We start from the raw sequence: 21,821 nt of genomic DNA on the forward strand, positions 1-21,821 counted from the left end.
TTACAGAAAAACTATCAAATTTTTAATTTATTTCTCTATTATTTAAATAAGAGAGTAATAAATTTCACATTCTCTTCCATATACATCAACATTTCTTAAAATATTATAAGTTCAAGAGCTTCTGAACTTGATTATTTTGGCGCGCTTTTTGAAATACTTTCTGTTCACTGATTTGGTCAAACTAGTCAACATACTAATATATCTCAAGATTAAACAAGAACCGCAAGTTCTGGATATTCTTAAGTATTTTGCCAAAAAAGCCCAGCAAGCGAGACAATTTGAAGCCACTGAGTATTCTTTTTCATTTTTTTTTTTTGTAATGGTTTTAAGCGGTTCGTGTAAAGTAGTAGATATCATTGTTATTTATATAGTCAAGTACAGAGTGATTCATTATAAGAATTTTAGCAGTTTAGATTACTGTCAAGTATAATAGAACACATTGCTTCCTTGTAACGAACTTATCTACCATAAAAGTGCATCTTCGTGCCTTACAAGCAAATGATATATACCCAAAACACAGACAATGTATGAATACTTGTTTTGCACAGTTATAACCTTACTATCGCATAGATTTTTTTAAAAACATTCGTATACTATTGGCATTTACAGTTCCATGACAATTTATCCTAAGCATCTGCAAGTGTACATGTCCGCCTTGGTGTCCAAATCAGCCTTATTGTTTAAATATTTTACAGCAAAGTTTGGTTTAGAGTATCTAAACAACCTTGATCGATTTTTATAACAAAAATATGTCTTATTTTTTTGGTGGGTGGGTTTTTATCTTTAAGGTGGTACTGGTAACCCCTGGGGCCAGAAGGGGATACGGAGCCACACAGCTGGTGCCGGGTGGTGTTGTAGTATCGGTTCACTACAAGTTTTGTTTATCCCCATGAAAATGTCAGAAGACTCAAATTCTGCTATATTAGATCCCATTGTGAGTTGAAATAACACACCGTAATATTTAACTACAGAGGAGCAAGAATCATATCTCCTGTTACATTTCCTAAAAGGAAAGAATTATATGATGGAAGTGTATTTAAGGCTGCGCTTCAATTAATGACAGAAATGTCAAACGAATGGCAGTTAGGCGCGGTTTTGGAATCTGCAGTAATTGGTCATCGTTTAAAACAATGGAATAGTACTGTAAAACATGTAAAATTATAGTTCAGGGGCACGTCTAGGTTAGGTTAGATCAGTTAGGCATGTCAAGTTTATAGATATGATGGTAATTATTTATTACAGTTCCCCAACTATATGCTTCGATTTTTACGAGAAGTATTTTTGCAGGGCAGTTGATTTAAAACTAGAAATGAAGATTTTAATGGGATAGAGTGATCCTCACATAGAAACTATAAAATCCATCCCAGGTAACGATTCCCATTTATACTACAAAGTGGGGAGGGCTGTGAAGAGTAGGGAAGTGTGTTTGAATGTAATACATTTCAAAGATTAATGATAATTCAACATGATTTTACCAAATCGTTTAACTTAATAACTTTCCCTGTAGCAGGAAGGTTTATGCAAGTATCAAGATACCTACAAATCAATTGTGATGGGAAAAACGAATCTTTTTGGATCACATAAAGTCCTCTAGGATCATGAGAGCAGTCATTCCCACTGTCATCTAGAATTCTTGCTTAAGATAGTCAAACCAATCAACCTAAGCCTCATTTGGGTGCTGCTGACTGGCTGAGAAAATAACCATTATATAAAAACATTGAAAAACGAATACAATAGTAACATATGTAAAAAGAACACCCTATTATATGAAATTATGTGACATATTACAAATGAAGTTCACTTTTAGAGGCTCTGGCTCCTACCATCCTGAAGTAAAAGTTCATAAAGTAGGCCATTTTTTACTATATGAACTGCATTAAAAACTAAAGGCTCCACACCTTTGATAATCAGAAAAAAGGGGGGAAAAATTGCCCAATTTCTAAATATTTACACAAATTTAAGGTTGTGATGTATCTTTATTGAGAAAAAAAATCAGAGGAAAGATAAATTTTTACCAAAAATGAGAATGCTTAATTGAAAATAATGTAAACAACAAAATATATTTTGCTAGAATTATATGCTTGCTTTCTTCTGTAGAATATATCAATGATTGTCAGAGCTGTATGATTATGAACACTTAAGCACCACTTTGAGAATTGTTACAGTGTTCAGAATTAATGCTTTTGGCATTTGACTTTGTAGCACATCCTGGTGAAGTATATACCTTTCCCACGCACAAGTGTATGAAGTCTTGTCATTTATCTATAATCCCTTTTACTTTTTATTATGAGATGTGCTTCTTTGCTCTGTTTTTTTCATTGTGTGTTCTTGCAAAGCTAATATAAAAGTTTTTTGCTCTTGGTTAGATGCAGAAATAGTTGATCTGATTTAGATATACATATTTGAATTGTAATTTTATGTTGTATTTATCTACGTATTTAGGTATTTGAATTACATGGGAAATCCTTATTAGAGTAATGACATTTTACAAAATTTTGTGCTTTTCCCCAGTCCAATGTCACAGAAGGGTGTCGACTGCCAGTACTTATGAACAATGGTGAAGACTGGCGTAAGTCAGGATATTCAAGTAGTATTACCACCCTTATCTGTTTTTGTTTGTTTTTGTATATATATTGTGATATAATTTTCTTGGCAAATAATTGATATGCATAAAGTGATTCTCATGGCATATATGTGTTGCATAATTCTGAAAAATTGTTTTAGCATAGCATTTCATATTTCTATATGTGCTATCTCTTGTTATATATATTGCATATAAATGATGTATACTTGACTATAACATGAAAATAATTTTTTTTAGATTATTTTTAGTATTTTATAATTTAGTTTCTGTTTTACAGCTTTGGCAGAGATTATCAGCATTAAGGACACAGAGAGCAAGAAACTTTTCTATGTTCATTATATTGATTGTAAGTATAATTGCATTATAATGTATATTTTTCTAAGACATGTCCCACAGTAAATGAGTACTGTATTTGGAATTTTTCTTCATTTTTTAGCTTTCCCTTTTATGTATTTTCCTGTTGTAAACCATTGTAGCTGAATTAGAGCCTCCTGCGGACATCCACATCTCTACATTTTTTAGAAGTGTATTCTTGCCATCTATACGTAAGAATCTTTTCACTTAAGAACATGAGAGAATATTTATTTGGTGAAAGATCGAGACAGTTTTTTATTCGCAAAATATGGTGTAACTGTGAGGATTGACGATCATAAATATTATGAGGCTGACAGATGTTTTTGTAGAGGAACTGAACAACCATATGGTAACTTTATCAGGCCTTTGGCATCACAGTGCAAAGATGAGCTGACATGAGGTATTTCACCACGGTTGTCGTTTACCTGCTCATTCTGGTGCAGTGCATTCAGGTTATATGTTTCTAGACAGATAGGTATCCAGTATGATTCATGGTTTTACCATGACATGAATTGTAAATTGATTTTTTTATTTTTAGAGGGTGTGAGACAACACTGACATTATCTACCACTTGTGGTGATGATCAGTCATCTCAACTTTTTTCTGCATGATTTTAGATAAGCAAATTTAACAACAAAAATTTGTTGTAACCAATTTGGAAGTTTTACATAGAGAAATGCATCAATCATAAGTCTAGATTGGAAAAAATAACAGCAGACGTTTACTGTAGTATGCAAATTCATCATAGGATGTGAAAAATCTTGAGAAGTATTATAGGCAGGTAATAAAAAATTTTTATTTAGAGTGATGCATTTTGGGCTACACATGCAGGTCTTTTTTAACCCTCTTAATTAGAATCAAACAACTGGTATTTTTTTCTTTTTCAAGAATTAACTGTTAAAGCAGGTTCATCTGACAGTTATTTGGGCTGTCACATAGTTAAAGGTGTTTGTTGCACATAGTGGGAAGGGGTCGATTGATATTCCTGCTCAGGATTGCTTTGTAGACTGGTCCCCTTGTTTTTGACCTTGTATTATTATATTTTGATTTTTTATGCCAGGAAATTTGTTCATTGAAGCAGGGGCCATAGACAATATAGTTCATATGACTTAGAGTTTCAGACACTTTTATAATTGCCCAAAAGCAGATTTTTTTTGAATGAAGTGATTCGTACCCTGCTGTTGCAGAAAGGAATGGTTGACTCTTAGATTGTTCCTTCTAATTTTCTGAAGACAAAAGGGGTAATTTTGTGTATAGCTACAATAAAAGTTTACCTTTCGTAATTATTTCCAGTTTAACCCATTTAGTCCTAAGCTTGGTTTCTTTTAGCATTCCCCCTCAAAAGAAAAAAAAAGAGGATAAAGGAATTGATCTCGTTGATTAATTCAGAATTATGCTAAAAGATATAAAACATCAAAAAAGAAAAAACTTCCTTATCCCCTGTGATCTTTTGAAATTTCTTAGTAGTACAATGTTTGGTAGTCTTGTTGTGGGCCTATTTCTGCTATATAAATGTTAATCTTTTTTAAACTTCCAAGGAATGAATTACATTATTATTATTAGTTCATACAGTGCAAAGGATATTCTTAATAATAGGTATTTTGCTAACAGACAACAAACGTCTGGATGAGTGGGTTGAAGAAGATCGACTTGACTTACGGAAGATTCAGTATCCCCGTAGGGATTTGGCCTCTGCAGCTACAACAGGCCTTAATACACCTAAGAAAACTCTGACTGGAACAACCAATTCACGTCCCTCTTCACCAGGACTGCCACCCTCACATGTGAGAACAAGTTTATACTTTGCATGCATGTATACTTTTGCTGCTTATATTGTTGTTATTTATGTATTTTTAAATGATGTCTTAGAATTCTTAATGTAACACAGTAGGAAAAGTTAAGAATAAAATATATATATATATATATGTATATAGTTTTTGTAATATAATTTCAATACATTTTGTGTATGCAGTAAGACAAGTGCATGCTGGTGTTACAGTGAAATTAAGCAGTCTGTTGCTGTTGTCATTATGTGTTTAAATGATATACTAAATAGGTGAATTCTCTGCCATGGTTCAGGACCCAATCACTGGCCCTTCAGTGTTAGCTGCCTTGCAGCAAAAACAGCAGAAGAACAGAAAGAGGAAGTTGGACCATACTGAGGTAAGAACCAAGTCATAAGCCAGGAAGAGCAGTTCCTTCATTGTATTTCACCTTAAAGTGTTTATTATGCAGACAGCATTGTATTTCACCTTAAAGTGTTTATTATGCAGACAGCATTAAAGCCTAATTTAAATAACAGACTTTTTCCTCCCACCTGTATGTGCCTGGTTGCATCATTTGGTAGCATCCTAAAGAAAAGTCTTGTAATCAGTAAATCTTCTTGATAGTAAAATATACATCATGACAAGGAGCACATATATCTATCTCTTTTGTAATGCTGATGTTTGGATGTTGAATGCTGAATGCAATTGCATATACCAGTCACAAACATTTATGTGCCTATCCATGAAACTCCATCCTGTAAACTGTTTCCTACATTTGAATCCCTGTAGGTAATGCAGAATCTTCTCCATATATTCTTTCAAGCACATTTTCCATCATGCACATACTTTTTTTTACAGTTGATATCATATATGTCAGGGGAACATCATTTTGCAGTTACTCTTCCTTTTACTTTTACCATCATATTCAGGTACAACCTCATGACTTGATAGGCTTCTTATCCTTTACCATTGCTCTGTACTTGCTCATTTTTACAGCTGTACTTGTTTCATTAGTTCACATAGACATAGGCATATATATATATATATATATATATATATATATATATATATATATTGTGACAGTTTTTGTTAGTATTTGTCTGTAGCTTTAATGAATTATATCCCAGCTGTTAGGCTTAACTACTTTCATGTTGACTGTAAGTGTTTTCATTAATGTGAATAAAATTTTTTTTTTCATATTTGTGTAAAATTACAGCATGAGTTCCTCCTTTCAGCTTTGATGATTTATGATAATTTATCTTATTCAGAGTGGGTGGAAAATCTAAGGATGTATTCATCACACTTGGTTTGTCTTTTGAATGTTTTATGTTACTTGTTATCAGGCTTTTGTCGTCTGTTAGTGTTGTTATAATCTATCATTAGGCCGGCAGTTCATGTCTTGAATTCTGCAGAGATGATTCTCATGGAGAGAACTATTACAAGTGAGATGAAGCTGAGCTGCAGAGTTGTATATATGTTTATAAGTCTGTCTGTTTTTCATTACTAGTTTGGGCAATTCATGATGGAATGTGTCCAGAATTTTTGAGGTTACTCATATCATTTAGTGAGCTGAGGATCGATGATGGAGATCAATCATGCATTTGGATGTCATTTATTGCTTGACAAAGTTCAAAGAATGAAAAATTAAGTCATGTCAAGTCAGGACAACTTAATCTTGATATTGAAAGCACAACTGCCTGAAGAAGTTGAGGTCTCTCATTAACTGTCTTCCCACAACCTGCCAGTCAGTCCAGCCAGACAAGTTAAAAAGTCAACAACTCATTAAACCTTCACAGAATCTGGCTTGAATGTAGAGAGATTCCATCAAAAACCCATCCACACTGTTCTAAGTAAAGTGATGAAAACTTTTATTTTAGAGATATCAAGATGAAATGTATTCTATTAACTTCATAGTTATCATGAAGATTGATTTCACTAGATTTCGTGAGGATGGTTGTGTGACCCAAGGATTGCAGAGACTGTTCATGTTTTTATTTTAAGTATAATCTTTGAAACTTAAACATGTTTAATTATAAGCATGGGAAGGGAGGTTATAAATTAGTGGTGTTGATTAGTTGGAAAAGCTTTGTAGAGCTAACACAGTTTCCTCCACCCCTGCCTCTCGATAATGATAAATGGTAAATACCTGTAGGGGTATGCAGTTGCATCCAGTTACCTTCTTACCACATAGAAATCAGCTTCCATTTTCAGCACCACTGTTTGTTCAGAAATCAGCTTCCACTTGCAGCACCACTGTTTGTTCCCCCCTGCGCAGTAAAGAAACTTGGCAGTGCCAGGAGCAGCATGGTATAGTTAGATGATTATCTTTTGATAAGTATTAATATTTACAGTGTAAGCACTAGGAAACTGCTTCGCAGTTGTGATAGCCCCTGAAAAATGTAGACAATTTGGCAAATGTTTTGAGCATTGCTATTGTGCTCTTTAACACCCAGATATAAAGACAATCAGAAACTGAAATATTCAGGAAGAATCTGCATCCACAATTTTGCTTTAAATGTGAGAAGCTACATACTTGATGGAGAGCTATATTTGTGTCATCTCTTGTTGTTTTAACGTCAACAAGCTAAAGACCAATCACTTTAAGCCAGTAATATCTTGTAATTGGTGTTTTGATGATCTGCATATCTGTATCTCTGATGCCTGCTCCATTCTGGAACTCCCTCAAGGGGGTGGCCACGTCAGTATAGTCTCCATAACTTGTGAACTCCAGTGCTGCTTCTTAGCCTTTAGTGCCTCACCCTTAAAAGGCCACTGGCGGAGGGCAAGTCTAGCACAGAGAGGTGTCGAAATAAAAAAAGTGTGTTTAAAAGAGTTGAGAAGGGTGTGCTGAAATAATTAGACATATAGAGTTAATGAGGAGAGATTGATAAAGAGAATGTATATGTCATAAGTGTAGGGAACTAGGAGAAGAGGGGAAACCAAACTAGAGATGGAAGAATGGACTGATAAAGATTTTGAGTGATTGGGGCCTAAACATGCTGCAGGGAGACAGGCGTGCACAGATAGAATGCACTGGAACTATGTGGTATATAGGGGTTGACTTGCTGCCAGTGGACTGAGCCTGGGTTTTTGAAGCAGCCAGGGTAAACCTTGGTAAGATCTGTGGAAAGGGAGCTGTGATTTCAGTGCATTTCACATGAAAGTTAAACAATGCATGTGAGGGATTGCACCCTTTCTTTGTCTAATTGTGGCGCTACCTACTAATGCGGGGAACAGTAGTCAGGTATGAAAAATAATAAGTCAGGAAAAAATTTCTTGAAGAAAGATATATATATCTCTTAACGTTTTAGATTAAGAAACTTTTTATCATTCTATTATAGATGTTATGGCCTCACAGATTTTTGAAATCTTGTAACTCAGTGTGAGACCTGCATGTAACCCATATCAGACTGATTATGATTATGCAATATATTTATTCCATATAATTTTCTAGAGCAAGTCTCCACCCACGCAGGAGGAAGAAGGTCGTAGAGTATCCATTGGAAGCTCTATTGGAGGATCTATTGGGGGTTTGGGTGACATTGAGATACCTCCAGTAACTCCACAACAGACCATTCCAAGACAAACTGGTTCTCTAGCAACACATTCTGATGACCATTCCATCACACGCATCAAGAACATGAAGATGATTGAACTAGGAAAATATCGGATAAAGCCTTGGTATTTCTCTCCTTACCCACAGGTAACTCATATGACTTGTATTACTTCCTCTTTGTTCTACCCATTCAAGCTTACATTCACCCCATGCTCTTCCATCTCCATGCTGTACCTCTTTACAGTACTTTTGTTCACATTTTCTCCACTTTCTCCTCTCACAGCACACCCATATTCTGTCATTGGCATCTGGAGCATCTCTTTGGAGTCTGTCACCAGAGCCATGTAATCATATCATCTACATACAGCAACTGATATATGTGTCAGAGGTGGAGGGAACGAAGAGAAGTGGGAAACCAAATTGGAGGTAGAAGGATGGAGTGAAAAAGATTTTGAGTGATCGGGACTTGAACATGCAGGAGGGTGAAAGGCGTGCAAGAAATAGAGTGAATTGGGACGGTGTGGTATACCAGGGTCGACGTGCCTCCAGTTGATTAAACCAGGGCATGTGAAGCATCTGGGGTAAACCATGGAAAGTTTTGTGGGGCCTGGATGTGGAAAGGGAGATGTAGTTTCGGTGCATTATACATGACAGCTTGAGAATGAGTGTGAATGATTGTGGCCTTTGTTGTCTTTTCCTAGTGCTACCTCGCGTGCGTATGGGGGCAGCGGTGCTGTTTCCTGTGGGGTGGGGAGACTAAAATGATTCGTGATGGATATCTTAGATTTCAAGCCCATTAGCTACATGTGGACATGGTGTTAATTTGTGCCTGGATAGGTTGATGAGGAAGTGTGCCTGTCATTACAAGTATCAAATGGAAAGTTTTTCAAAATTAAGTGATTGCCTTTCTACAAGGAAATTTTTTTCCTATTCTCATCCAAGAGAGGACCACAATGAGTTGCTTTCCTTATAAGACATCTTCCTAAGTTGGTAAAGGGGGAGCTCTTCAGTTCAGAACTGTGATGTTTAGAGCACCAGGAGCCTTTCTTCGTGATTTGTGGATGGTCAGGGCCATATATCTACTAAAAAAAATTCCCATCAGATGACACTGACAAGCCAAGAAATACATGGAATCACCAGTGTAAGTTTGTTCATGTCCCTTGTATATGTTGGGTTTTGGAGTGTAACTCCTTTAGTGGCCATTAGAGCCTTGCTGAACAACTTGACATCATTGCTGTGATTTGACAAAAACAACACTTGTTACACCATGTGATGAAAAACAGCAATGGTATACCTCAAAAGACCTAATAAGGCTGGGCCTCTATAGATTTCAAATGAGTGACAACACAAAGCATGCCTTGGTCAGGAACTTGTCATTCCCTTCATCAACAAAGGTGTCAAGAATACCCTAAGGTCATTCATCATGGAATAATCAGAGAATCATTTTCCATCCATTTTTGTTTGATGGTGTGTGGGCATCAGAGACCTTCCCATCAAAGGACCCAGCAATCTGGTTATTAAACACAGTTTTTGAAATGTGGAAGGTTCTCAGGGGATCCTTATGTCATCAGTGACCGTGGAGAGTGGCACTGCTCTAGAGCATGTTTTCAGTTCAAACATTACAAAGTATGAAGTGACCTACACTGAAAGGCAATGGCTACACCTCCAAAGTGGACTTTGAAAAAGCACTGTTGCAAGAACCAGTTATCAAGTTATCAAGCTTCTGATCATTTATTGGCTTTTTGTTGTTCTGCTTATTGTGCTCAAATGTCTTATGCACTGTTATGTATTGTAATATGTCAGCTTCATTGCAGTATTCAATAATATTTCATCAGCTTTGAATTCTCCTTTTCAGTCCATTCTGATGTGATATTTATGAAATGTATACCCTAACTTCCCAATTTGTGGCTGGTCATGAGGATAAACTTCAGCGACCCCTTAATAATTTTGGATTTATACCAAACTTCTTGTGAACAATAATTAGACCTTGTGTAACAGTTTTACTTTTCCAAAAGAAAGGAACAGAGTAGGGGGCCAAGTAGGGACTTTTGCTTCTAATGCTCAGTCATCTGTTCTTGATGCCACCTTGCTGATGCAGGAAATGGCAAGTATGTATGAAAAAAAAAATTATATCAGAATTTTTTTGTTTTACAGTTTTTGGGCCAATCAAAAATACACATATGTTCATAATAGCATGATTTGATAAGTCTTGCATCTCTCATTTCTTTTTTGGGCTTATGCAAAGATCACCTTTTACTCATATATAATGACTCATGTTACACTAGTTTGATATGTTACTCCAGTTGTGTAATATAGTTATTTGAATGATTTTTTTTTTTTTTTTTTGCACCTAAACAGGAAATAACAAACCTGGACTGTGTGTACATCTGTGAATTCTGTTTGAAGTACCGGAAGAGTCGGAAGTGTTTAGAAAGACACCTTGTAAGTAACAGTAATGTTGATTTTTTGTTGGTTTATCAGTTTTACCTAACATGAATATGTAATGGTAAAAGTAAGGAAGTTGAAATTTTTTATTTATGAATATATTATCATCTGCAAACAAAGTTCTAGGAACACCTAAGGCAATGCTGGCTTAGTAAGGAGTTAAAATACTGTTTTACCCCTCATAATTAGGTTTATTCATGACAATTCAACCAACCTTTGATCATCAGTATCTTATGAAGCTAGCAGATGCTTATGTACAGAACTTAGCAGCCATACAGCAACCTTTCCAATACTGTGATGTCTCAGAGCAGAGCAGTGAAATTTGATATTCTCTCATCATCTTTCACTTACACTTGTTTGCTGGTACTATTTGGACCTCCCAACAGTTGCTTAATATTAGTCTAATGTGACTTAACTTTCATTTTTGGGCTTTACGAGTTTGTCTTTTATTTGAAGGTTATCCATGACATAGTTCGTAAGTCTTTTTTGCATCTTGTGAACAGCTGTACTTGGAGATAATACCAGGGTTCATGGAAAAGGGAGAGAAAAAGATTTGGATGCTATAGGCCTGAACATGATGGAGGGTGTGTGCATGAGATGGAATGAGTTAAGTGATGTACTGTTCTGAGGTCAGCATGATATCAGTGGAATGAACCAATAGTTCATTTTACATTTTTCTCTTAGGGAAGTATTACTGTAAATGTATAGTCAAAGCTATTACTAATATATTCAGTCTCTTATGCACCCTCTACAGTAGTGAGTTAAAACTTTCCAAAATTCTGTTTCTTCTGCGTTTCAGTTGCATTTTACAAATCTTGAAATGTAGATATTATAGTTTACCAGCATCATTTTAGTGCAAATCTTATAGTTATTCTATTTATTGGTTCTTTTTATTTTCAGCAAAAATGCCCCTTCAAACATCCACCAGGCAATGAGATATATCGGAAGGGTTCTATATCATTTTTTGAGCTTGACGGGCGAAAAAACAAATTGTATGCCCAAAATTTGTGCCTTCTAGCAAAACTCTTCTTAGATCACAAGACATTGTACTACGACACTGACCCATTTCTCTTCTACGTCATGACTGAATATGATAATCGGGGATATCACATAGTGGGATACTTCTCTAAGGTAAAAAGTGTCTTGTGCTATCTTATATTTAAGCTGGAATAGTTTGTATATGTAATAATATGTGTTATATTACTTCTGGATAATTTTAACTAAAAGGCTTGGAAAATAACACTTCTCTGATGCTGTCCTCCCCATTATACCCATTAGTGAAATGGGTTAGTGTGCTTTGGGACTCTGATATGACAGTCATTAGGATTGTACCTACATCGAGTAAATTATCATCCTGCAAGCTCAACTTCTACCATTCTACCTCTGTACCCAAACTTTTGTAATTCAATTTACAGGAAAAAGAGTCATCTGAGGACTATAATGTGGCTTGTATCTTGACTCTGCCTCCTTACCAGCGGAAGGGTTACGGAAAGTTGCTTATTGAGTTTAGTAAGTTCCTTATGTTTTTTATTCCAAGTATCATTCTTTGTAAGATTGTAATAGTTTTCACAAAAAATCCCATAATGTATCCTTTGGGTTACCAGCTTTGATATACTCATTACAGTGTTAGGGATTTCTTTTGTTGATATGTTTATTATTCATTTGTCATTTTTAAGATGTGTGCGTGTATGGGCAAGGGTGGAAGAATTACATAGATACACAGAGCCAAGGGCCAGTTGAGGTGGTCTGGACTTCCACTCTTAATAAGAATGGTTCATACTTTTTCACTTTGCACACTGAGTTGTTTTATATGACCACAATTTCCACACTACCACCTTCAGATACAAGATGTGTCTTGCTCCATATCAGATCCTGTGTCTATCCGTTTTTAATCTTTCAGATATCCTACAATACATTTTTATTATCCAGACCAGTTCATCATCTATAATATGTTCTGCATGACCATTGCATCACTAGAGACTCTTTCTAGCTCTTTTCTAAGTATTTCTTCAAGGCATATCGTTCTTTAATCAACACCAGCTGAGTAGGGTAAACAGTTCCCAGTGCGCTCCCCTTGCCTACCCTCAAGCAAATGATACCCAACCTACTTCTACTGACACTGTTCCCTAGACCTTGCTCTTTCTCCATCCCTTTCTGGAATAATTGTATTCTCAAATCCATCATCCCCTCATTTGAACATCAGCTGCTTACTTCCTCTCCAGATTATCATTTTGAAGCCCAGCTGTCCAAGGATGCCTTTCATCTTCTGTGTTCAAACCTCTTACTATAATCTTTATGATCATTTCCTCTCCAGGGACATTGTTCGTAAAAACAAAATCGGCAGTTGCTTGCCCTATGGATGTTGAGTCTCTTAGCTTGAGTACCATCTTAGCCACAAAAATCTTTATCCCCTAAAACTTTTCATGTTTCATCTATTTTCCCCATAAATCCTTCATGTACAGTTGTATTTCACCTTTTCCACCTTTTGCTGAATGAATCAGTCTTAGCCACTCTTTATGCCATCCTTTGTTTTCTCAAATTTTACAGTACTTTGGATGATTCTACGTTTGATCTGAACCCCACATCCTCTTACATAGTCAAAGAAAAATATCAAGAGAAATAGAGAGGAGCATCGAAAATGATAAAGATATATACAGAAAAATAGTGGGCGCAGAAGTTTATAAGGGAAAACAAAAAAAAAGATGTTACGATTTGGGAAAAGGGAGAAATAGAAGCAATAGGACGTTGAATTTGGAGAAATGACTGTAATAACAGACAGTACTCCAAGAAATATAACTAGATCAGATGAATGAATAAAACAGGAGCAAATTAGGATCAGTACTGAAACCATAAATACAAACCATTTTATAGCAGAAATGTTGATGGAGCTTGCAAGAAAATTGCTAATCCAGAAAATGTAAAACAGTCTGTGGATGATGATGTAAAGTCTGTATTTACCTGATTTATTCTGCTTCACAGAGAATGAAATGATAATGGATGAATGGTATTTGTGTAAGAAACACATATTAGTATGGAAGTTTGTGTTTCACTGAATCTTTGTAGGCATGGGTTGAAGATGTGTATGCACCTTCATCTTAATGGTGACTATTATAGTAAAATAAAATTTCATATTTTTTCCTGCAGGTTATGAATTGTCAAAATTTGAAGGCAAGACTGGGTCACCTGAGAAACCACTAAGTGACTTAGGGCTGTTGTCCTACCGATCTTACTGGAAACAAACCATCCTTGAGATACTAATATCACTGAAACCTCAAGAGGGACAAGAGAAGCCACAAATGACAATCAAGTAAGTTAATGTCACTGAATGTTGATTGTAAATGTTACATCAACTGATGTATATATTGCACTGCATATAGTATTTATCTTTAAAGATTATAGATGTTAACAATAATACAGGTATCCTGAAAGTTAATAAAATTAATGGATAGCCAAGACTGAATTATAGGTGAAGAAGAGATGGTGCAAATATTTTAAAAGACTTTTGAATGTTTGACAGATGGCAAATGTGGAATGTTGAGATGTAGAACAATTTGAAGCAAGAATCATGGCAAAGAGTTAAGTTTAAAGAGAACAAGTGGTGATAGCTTTGTAAAAGATGGAGTGTGGCAGAGTGACTGGTATTGCAGTTGAATATCTCATGAAAGGGGGGTTACTGGTTAGTCAGGATTTTCATTGTATACTTGGCTCAGTTAAGGTGCTGGAGGACTGGTGAAATGCCATTATAGTTCCAATGGATAAAGGCAAGGACAAAAGGGAATATTCAAATTACATTAGTATATTTTTGTTGGTTATACCAGGTAAGTTGTATGATTGGTGATTGAGAGGGCGTTGGCATGCAAAGATGGGGAGCAGTGTGGCCTCTGGAGTGGTTAAATAGTTGGAATCAGGATGTTTGCTTTGAAGAAACACTTACGAGAAGGATTTGCGTGTGGCATTTAAGGATTTGGAAAAAGCATATAATAGCATCAGTGAAGATACTGTGAATCCAGTGTGTGAAAGGAAGGCTACTAGAAAAAGAGGAGTTTCTTTTAAGAGAACAAGGCATGGATGTAAGTAAGAAGAGAGGAGAATGAATGGTTCCAGGTGAACATGGGTCATTTCAAGAGTTTGTGATATCATGGCTGTTTAACCAGTTCATGGATGGGGAGATAAAGGAAACTACATTAGTTGGTATGTGAGTTTGGGCGAGTGTGAAAGGAGGAAGTTGAGAGTTTGTGTGAATAAAATCAAGGAAGGGGAGGGGAGGGAGAGAGAGAGAGAGGTTGCTTTGAGTGTGAGTGAAAGGATCAAACCTGGAGGAAGTAAGATGTTTTAAATACTTGGGATTCACATGTTAGATGGAACTGTGGGAGGTGAACCATAGGGTAGGTAGGTGGTTCAAAGGTTGAGTGTGTACTGAGGAGTGTGTGGAAAGAGATGGAACTGTCTGTGAGGGCAAATATCGGTGTTTTTGATGTCATAGTTGTTCCAAAGTTCTGTAGTGTAAAAGACATAGGCATATTGTGAATGGTATGTGAGGTTGTCAGCACTGCAAATATTAATTTACCATAACTTATGCTTCATTACATATTTCATATAAAATATGTTGATACTTGGGAATATTCTATTCTTATCTGTCATGATGAAAACTGTACATGCAGGAACATGGTTATCTGTACAAGTGTTATGTTTTAACACAACTGTTTTCATTATTGCAATCATGTAGTTAAATTTTACAAGTTGTTATTACAGTTTTAGTTTTTTATTAAATGAAATGATATTAAATTGATAAATAATTTTCAAAGTAAGGATGGTATCAGTTAAAGTGAAACAGGATTGTTTTGTTGGATTAATTGAGTGACCTTCATATATTGTCTTTTCAGTGAAATCTGTGAACAAACAAGCATAAAAAAAGAAGATGTTATATCAACACTTACCAACCTAGAATTAATTAACTATTACCGAGGACAGTATATTCTTACATTAAACAAAGACTTGGTTGATAGTCATAAAAAAATCATGGAAAAGAGAAAAATCAGAATCGATTCTAAATACTTGCACTGGACACCAAAAGATTGGGCGAAGAGAGGCAAGTGGTAGGAAAGAACTATGTTTACGATCTGATATGTTGTGTATATATGTATTTATGTATAATATATATTTATATATATATATTTTGTTTGTAATTACCCAAAAACTGATTTCTGTGAAAGAGTCCTGGTGTTATCCAGGAATTCTTTCTAAAGGCCTCTGCAGCCTAAGGCTGTGCAACTTTCAGTAGCAGGGAAATTTTGACTCCTTTGCAGAGGTATTTTTTGATGACACTATAGACCTATGATAATGCATTGCCAAAAAAGTGACTATTCACTTATGGCATACTCTCAAGGAGGTAGAGTCCAGCAAGACCTACGTACAAATTTGATCACCATTTCCCGCGTCAGCTAGGTGGTACCAGGAAACAGACGAAGAAAGACCTATCCACTCATATATACATACATGCACATACATATACATATCAACACATACATATGTACATATTCATACTTGCTTGCCTTCCTCCTCTCCCGGTGCCACCCCACCTCACAGGAAACAGCATTGCCACCTCATGTGTCAGCAAAGTAGCACCAGCTGTCATGTGTAATGCACTGAAACCACACCTCCCCTTCCAGGCCCCACAGACCTTTCCAAGTTTTCCCCAGACATTTCACATGCCCTGGTTCAGCCCACTGACAGGACGTTGACTGCAGTATACCACATCATTCCAATCCACTCCATTATGTGCACGCCTTTCACCCTCCTGCATATTCAGGCCCCAATTGCACAAAATCATTTTAAATCTTTCCTTCTACCTCTAATTTGGTCTCCTGCTTCTTGTTCCCTCCTTCTGACAGCTATGTCCTCTTCGTCAACCTTTCCACACCCATTTGTTCCTTATGTCCAAACCATTTCAACACACCCTTTTCTGCTCTCTCAACCACACTTTTTATTACCACAGATCTCTCTTACCCATACATTACTTACTTGATCAAACCACCTCACACCACATATTGTCCTCAAAGATTTCATTTCCAACATATTTGCCCTCCTCAGTACAACCCTATCTATAGCCCATGCCTCACAACCATATATTCTTGAAACCACTGTTCCTTCAAACATACGTATTTTTGCTCTACAAGATAAAATTCTCCTTTTCCACACATTCTCCATCACTTCCAGAACCTTCACCCCCTCCCTGAACCTATTACTCACTTCAGCTTCCATGGTTCCATTTGCTGCCAAGTCCATTCCCAGATATCTAAAACACTTCACTTCCTCCAATTTTTCTCCATTCAAACTTACATCCCAAATAACTTGTCCCTCAACCCTGCTGGACCTAACAACCTTGCTTTTATTCACATTTACTCAACTTTTTCCTTTCACACACTTTTCCAAACTCTGTCACCAACTTCAGCAGTTTCTCACTTGAATCAGTCACCAGTGCTATATCATCATCCCCATCAAATTGCATACCCATCCCTCTCCAAAACTCTTGTATTTACTTCCCTCCACCCCATCCATTAACAAATTAAACCACCATGGTAACATCATACACTCTTGCTGCAGACCCATCTTCACAGTGAACCAATCACTCTCCTCTCTTCCTACTTGTACACAAACACCTTACACCCTTGAGAAAACCTAACAGCTTCTATTAGCTTACATTACATGCCATACATTCATAAGACCTTCCACAAAGCATCTCTATCAACCCCGTCATATACCTTCTCCAGATCCATAAATGTCATACAAATCCATCAGTTTTTTAAGAATTTCTCATGCACATTCTTCAAAGCAAACACCTGATCCTCACATCCTCTACCATATATCACATCCTCTACCATATATATATCACTCTTACTCTTGCTAACTTTTCCCATGTGAATGAGGTTAGTGTCAAAAACAGAAGACAGAGCCTTTGAGGAAAAGAGATCCTCATTTTGCTCTTTCCTCTGTTCCTTCTGAAAAGTAATGAAGGAGGGAAGGATTTCCAGCCTCCTGCTCTCACCCCTCTTAGTAACCATCTATGGCAACTACTGAACATGCATACAATTTTGCCCAATCCATAAAAACATGACACAAATATGTCTTTAAACATGCCCATAATTAACTGAAACCACTTGCACAATTTTTTGTCAAAATTAGTTATAGTTTCTGAAATACTGAAACTAGTTCTGCTTCTGAAATATTTAAAAACACGAGTATTAGAAAAAGTTGTTTTGCTTAAAAGTACTTATTCATACAAGCAGAGTGAACCCTATCACCAAAATATAAAAATATTCATATTTATATAAATGCAGAAGTGATTTTTAGGTGATCTGAAGATTTTTTATCAATTAAGTGTGTAAATTGAAAAAGAAAGAAACATTTGTATTGGCATGGAAGTTCTTGTTCCACTTTACACGATGTAACCTAAGGATGTATGCATCCGATCCTCCATATGATCTTTTGTAATATATATAATGATGACAGATGGATCAACTAACTTCTACTATTAGTATGAAAAATCAATTTGCAAGGAAATCCTTTTTGCTTATAAATATTTATTTATACAAGCACAAAATGACTTGAGAATGCAGGGATTCATATACACCCATTCTATACACATATATACAATCAGAACAAGCATTCCTTTCTCACATCAAACTGTGCATTATGCTCCACAGAAATCCTTATCTACCAACATTGTACAATATCTTCACTTGAAAAAATAAATTCATATTAACTATTGGCCTTATGACAGAACATCTGGGAAATCTCTTGCACAGTTACAAAGGAGCTCACTTTCCACTTGATACAGTACCTGATCAACAGTGAATTGATGCTGCCTGATATGCCATTTGGACCATCTGAGTGATGCTATCTTGAAAACAAGGTTTCTGAAAGTTCTGGTTCTGAGTCTCTACAACATTATCAAACTATGTCTAACATCTCATCCCTCCCTTCAAAATTTATCAATATTACAGAAAAAAAATGATACTTCATAAAATTTACAAAATAAGTAAATATACTTTTACAGTTTATTTACAAAGACTATAACTTGGACTGAGAAATTGCTATATTATGGGTAAAGAAACTTACCCCATTTCTAACTCATATGTACATCCATATTTGAACTAAACTGTTCATTTGAGTTCATACTCTGAAGCTCTATTTTCCATTTACATTGCTCAAAACGTTCATCATAATCCAACTGGCAATTCTAATACTACCTGGCTAAAAAGTTATTTCCAACAACAAACCAACCACTCTAATATTTTCAATATAAAAACTAGTTCTTTTGGTGCAGAGAACATGACCAGCATGAGAAAATACTATGCTTCTGGTCAAAACATCACAACAGGTACCAAGAATTAAAAAAAAAATCCATTCTTGGATCACATAACAGGTACCAATGTAAGGAATAAAGATTCCTCTATCTACATGAGATGAACAAAGTAAAGGAAGGCAACTCTTTGTCACCATAACCATGGTGTTGAGAAATAACATAATGTGGTAGTGCTGAATGCCATTACAGACTAGCCGCTGGCTCATCGAGGATAAATAAGTTGTGATGCTGTCATGGCTTCTGGGAAAAGGGAATGGTAACTCATAACTGGCACATATGCAGCAGTTATCATCTTACCTGTAAAAGAAAAAAAAATCTCAACTTATCAAAACAGCAATTAATAATTTACTTATACATATTTGCTTATCTTGCATCCCGTGGGTAGCATCAAGAAGTCAAATAAAGGCCTCATTTACATAAATCCACACTTTAGTTATGTAAAATGCACCAAAACCAGAGAATAATAAAAAAATAAACTTAAGAGTAATATAAATGTGAGCATTTCAATTTAAACTTTACATATTCTAAAAGAGGGTGAGTATTTTCACATCTTAAAAATAACAGTAATTACAAGATATTATGTATATTAAACTTACCAGCAAACCATCGTCCATGAAGAGCATTCACAGACGCAGCTGCTGTTGCTATCGTAGGGCACTTGACATAGACATTACCTTGGGAAGATTGTCTATCCACAAATATATGCAATACACCACCATGCTTGTTGCACTCCTCTAAAACATCATCTTTAATTTCATCTGCCCAATTAGGATTTGATTCTCTGAAACAGTTAAGAGAAATTGGTTAAATGACTTTATTTCTAAGTACTGACGCACACACTATGCCATATCCAATCTGCATTTTTCAGGTCTGGACCAACATCATTCATAAAGCTAAGGATTTGAATAAAGCAGTTATGTCATTCTTGGTTAACTAAATACTGAATAAACTCATTAAAAATGCCTGAAAAAGCAGAACTCAACATGAGCCGTCAAAGATTAACATTACATTACAAACTTGCAATTAGCAACTACCCTCACTAAACTTAATTTGAGCAGTCACAAGCAAACCATTCACAGATTAACATTACATTACATACTAGCTATACCCTAATTTGACAGGGTGTGTATCACTCATTCTAGTCAACTTTACAACTGAGGTATCTACACAAGATGAAGATGCATCATACTTTAATAACAATGGTTTCCTCCCACCATATTTCATTACACAGACTAATATCAAACATCTCTTTTTTTCACACTATTCATCATTTCTCGCACCAGCGGGATAGCATTAAGAACAGAGGACTGAGCCTTTGAGGAAAATCCTCACTTGGTCCCCTTCTCTGTTCCTTCTTTTGGAAAATAAAATAAGAGAGGGGAGGATTTCCAGCCTCCTGCTCCCTCCCCTTTTAGTCGCCTTCTACGACACGCAGGGAATACATGGGAAGTATCCTTTCTCCCAAATCCCCTAAATATGGCTGTTCATCCAGGTGACACTTTTTGCCTTGCAATAAGGAAAGAGTTTTCCCCTAACTTACAATCATAATTTGCTTTCTACCTTAAATGTTTTTAACTCTCATCCCTTATTTCTAATCTCCAAAAGTGTTAAATAAGTAAGTGTACTATTTGTAAGAAAATGCATATTTCATTATCAAACATAATACTTTTATTTTCACAAGTCAAGTACTGGTATCCACTTTACACTCTAAAGAGTAACCGCAGTATTCTGCATAATATGTGCGCCTCGGAAACACTGTCCCCATCAATCAGGCAACGCAATTTAAGAGCTGTGAAACAAATTGTTCTGGCCCGATCTCCATCATAACTATCTTGTGTACAGCCAATGCCCAGAATCCTACCACATGGCAGCTTTGTGATACTTCATTGCTGCTACCCTGCAGTGCCTTGCTCAAACTTTTATGGCAGCTATACCTACAGCACTCACCTACAATGTTGTGGCTGGTGACACTTCATGGACACATATTTGCAGCCCTTTCTAGTGCTACATCGACTATGGCTACACCTAAAGCAGCCAAGAATATATTATTTGTGCTCCCTATGAGACATCAGGACATCATCAACAGCGTTAATGATCACCTCCAGTCTACTACCACCCATCTAACTCATCTTTGATAAAATACATGTGCTAGTATCAATCTGATCTAATGTAACCAAGTTATGTGAGATAAGTCTCATAACATGCTTAACTACTTAGGGGTTTTAAGATGGCAAGTCAGTTTCCCAAGGAACATATGTTTTTATCATCAATAATACCATTCCCATTCATAAGTTGTACCAGGTACATACATGCACCTTTAGAGCAACTTATTTTGCTTAACAGGATTCCCCAACCCAACTTGCTGACAAGAGAAGCAAGGCCCAACTCCATACTGCAGATCATACAAAATATTCTTGGGTGGCTGTGTGTGTCTTGTTTCTTCCCAGTACAATGGGAGCAGAGTTCATGATGAATGATATGAGGATAAAAAGGTATACAGATTATGAGGTATAATTCAAACCATAACAATGATAAGTACTGAACTACTTACGTGGAAGGATCAAACATATTGGAGAGAAGGAAGCACTGAGTAGCAATTGGCGGTGCTGGCTGCTGCTGAGGCTGAGCTGGCATGTGTAGAGCATTTGCAGCTGCAGCTGGAAGCTGAAGACCAGTGCCCTCTGCCAACTTTGCCATTAGCTGAAGACGTCCAGTTGCACCTGTAAATAACAACTCAGATGTTATTATAAA

At 36.1% G+C, this 21,821-nt stretch overlaps 2 protein-coding genes across 7 annotated transcripts in view; one reads left to right on the forward strand and one right to left on the reverse strand.

Annotated features, from left to right (window-relative positions):
• The first annotated feature begins 822 nt into the window (after positions 1-822).
• Positions 823-15,877, forward strand: Tip60 (Histone acetyltransferase Tip60). Of its 4 annotated transcripts, none has more exons than XM_071659454.1 (11): positions 823-934; positions 2,512-2,590; positions 2,862-2,930; positions 4,550-4,722; positions 5,018-5,101; positions 8,159-8,407; positions 10,619-10,702; positions 11,606-11,836; positions 12,121-12,214; positions 13,850-14,012; positions 15,589-15,877. In XM_071659454.1, the coding sequence occupies exons 1-11, from the start codon at positions 890-892 to the stop codon at positions 15,803-15,805; spliced, it is 1,488 nt and encodes a 495-aa protein (XP_071515555.1). In that variant the 5' UTR covers positions 823-889; the 3' UTR covers positions 15,806-15,877. The 4 variants fall into 4 exon arrangements, with proteins under 4 accessions (XP_071515555.1, XP_071515558.1, XP_071515556.1 ...); XM_071659457.1 differs by having other exon boundaries at positions 8,180-8,407; XM_071659455.1 differs by having other exon boundaries at positions 2,512-2,587.
• A 2,391-nt stretch (positions 15,878-18,268) lies between these two features.
• Caper (RNA-binding protein 39-like protein Caper) overlaps positions 18,269-21,821 on the reverse strand; it is a 43,715-nt gene continuing 40,162 nt past the window's right edge. For all 3 annotated transcript variants that reach the window (XM_071659453.1, XM_071659452.1, XM_071659450.1), the window contains 3 exons: positions 21,622-21,790; positions 19,667-19,851; positions 18,269-19,367 (listed from right to left, as the gene is read on the reverse strand). In XM_071659453.1, the coding sequence (XP_071515554.1) occupies positions 19,273-19,367; positions 19,667-19,851; positions 21,622-21,790 (449 nt within the window). In that variant the 3' untranslated portion in view covers positions 18,269-19,272. The remainder of the gene's footprint in view (positions 19,368-19,666; positions 19,852-21,621; positions 21,791-21,821) is intronic.

The sequence above is a fragment of the Panulirus ornatus genome, chromosome 68 (assembly GCF_036320965.1).
Source record: "Panulirus ornatus isolate Po-2019 chromosome 68, ASM3632096v1, whole genome shotgun sequence".
Classification (NCBI taxonomy): Eukaryota; Metazoa; Arthropoda; class Malacostraca; order Decapoda; family Palinuridae; genus Panulirus; species Panulirus ornatus.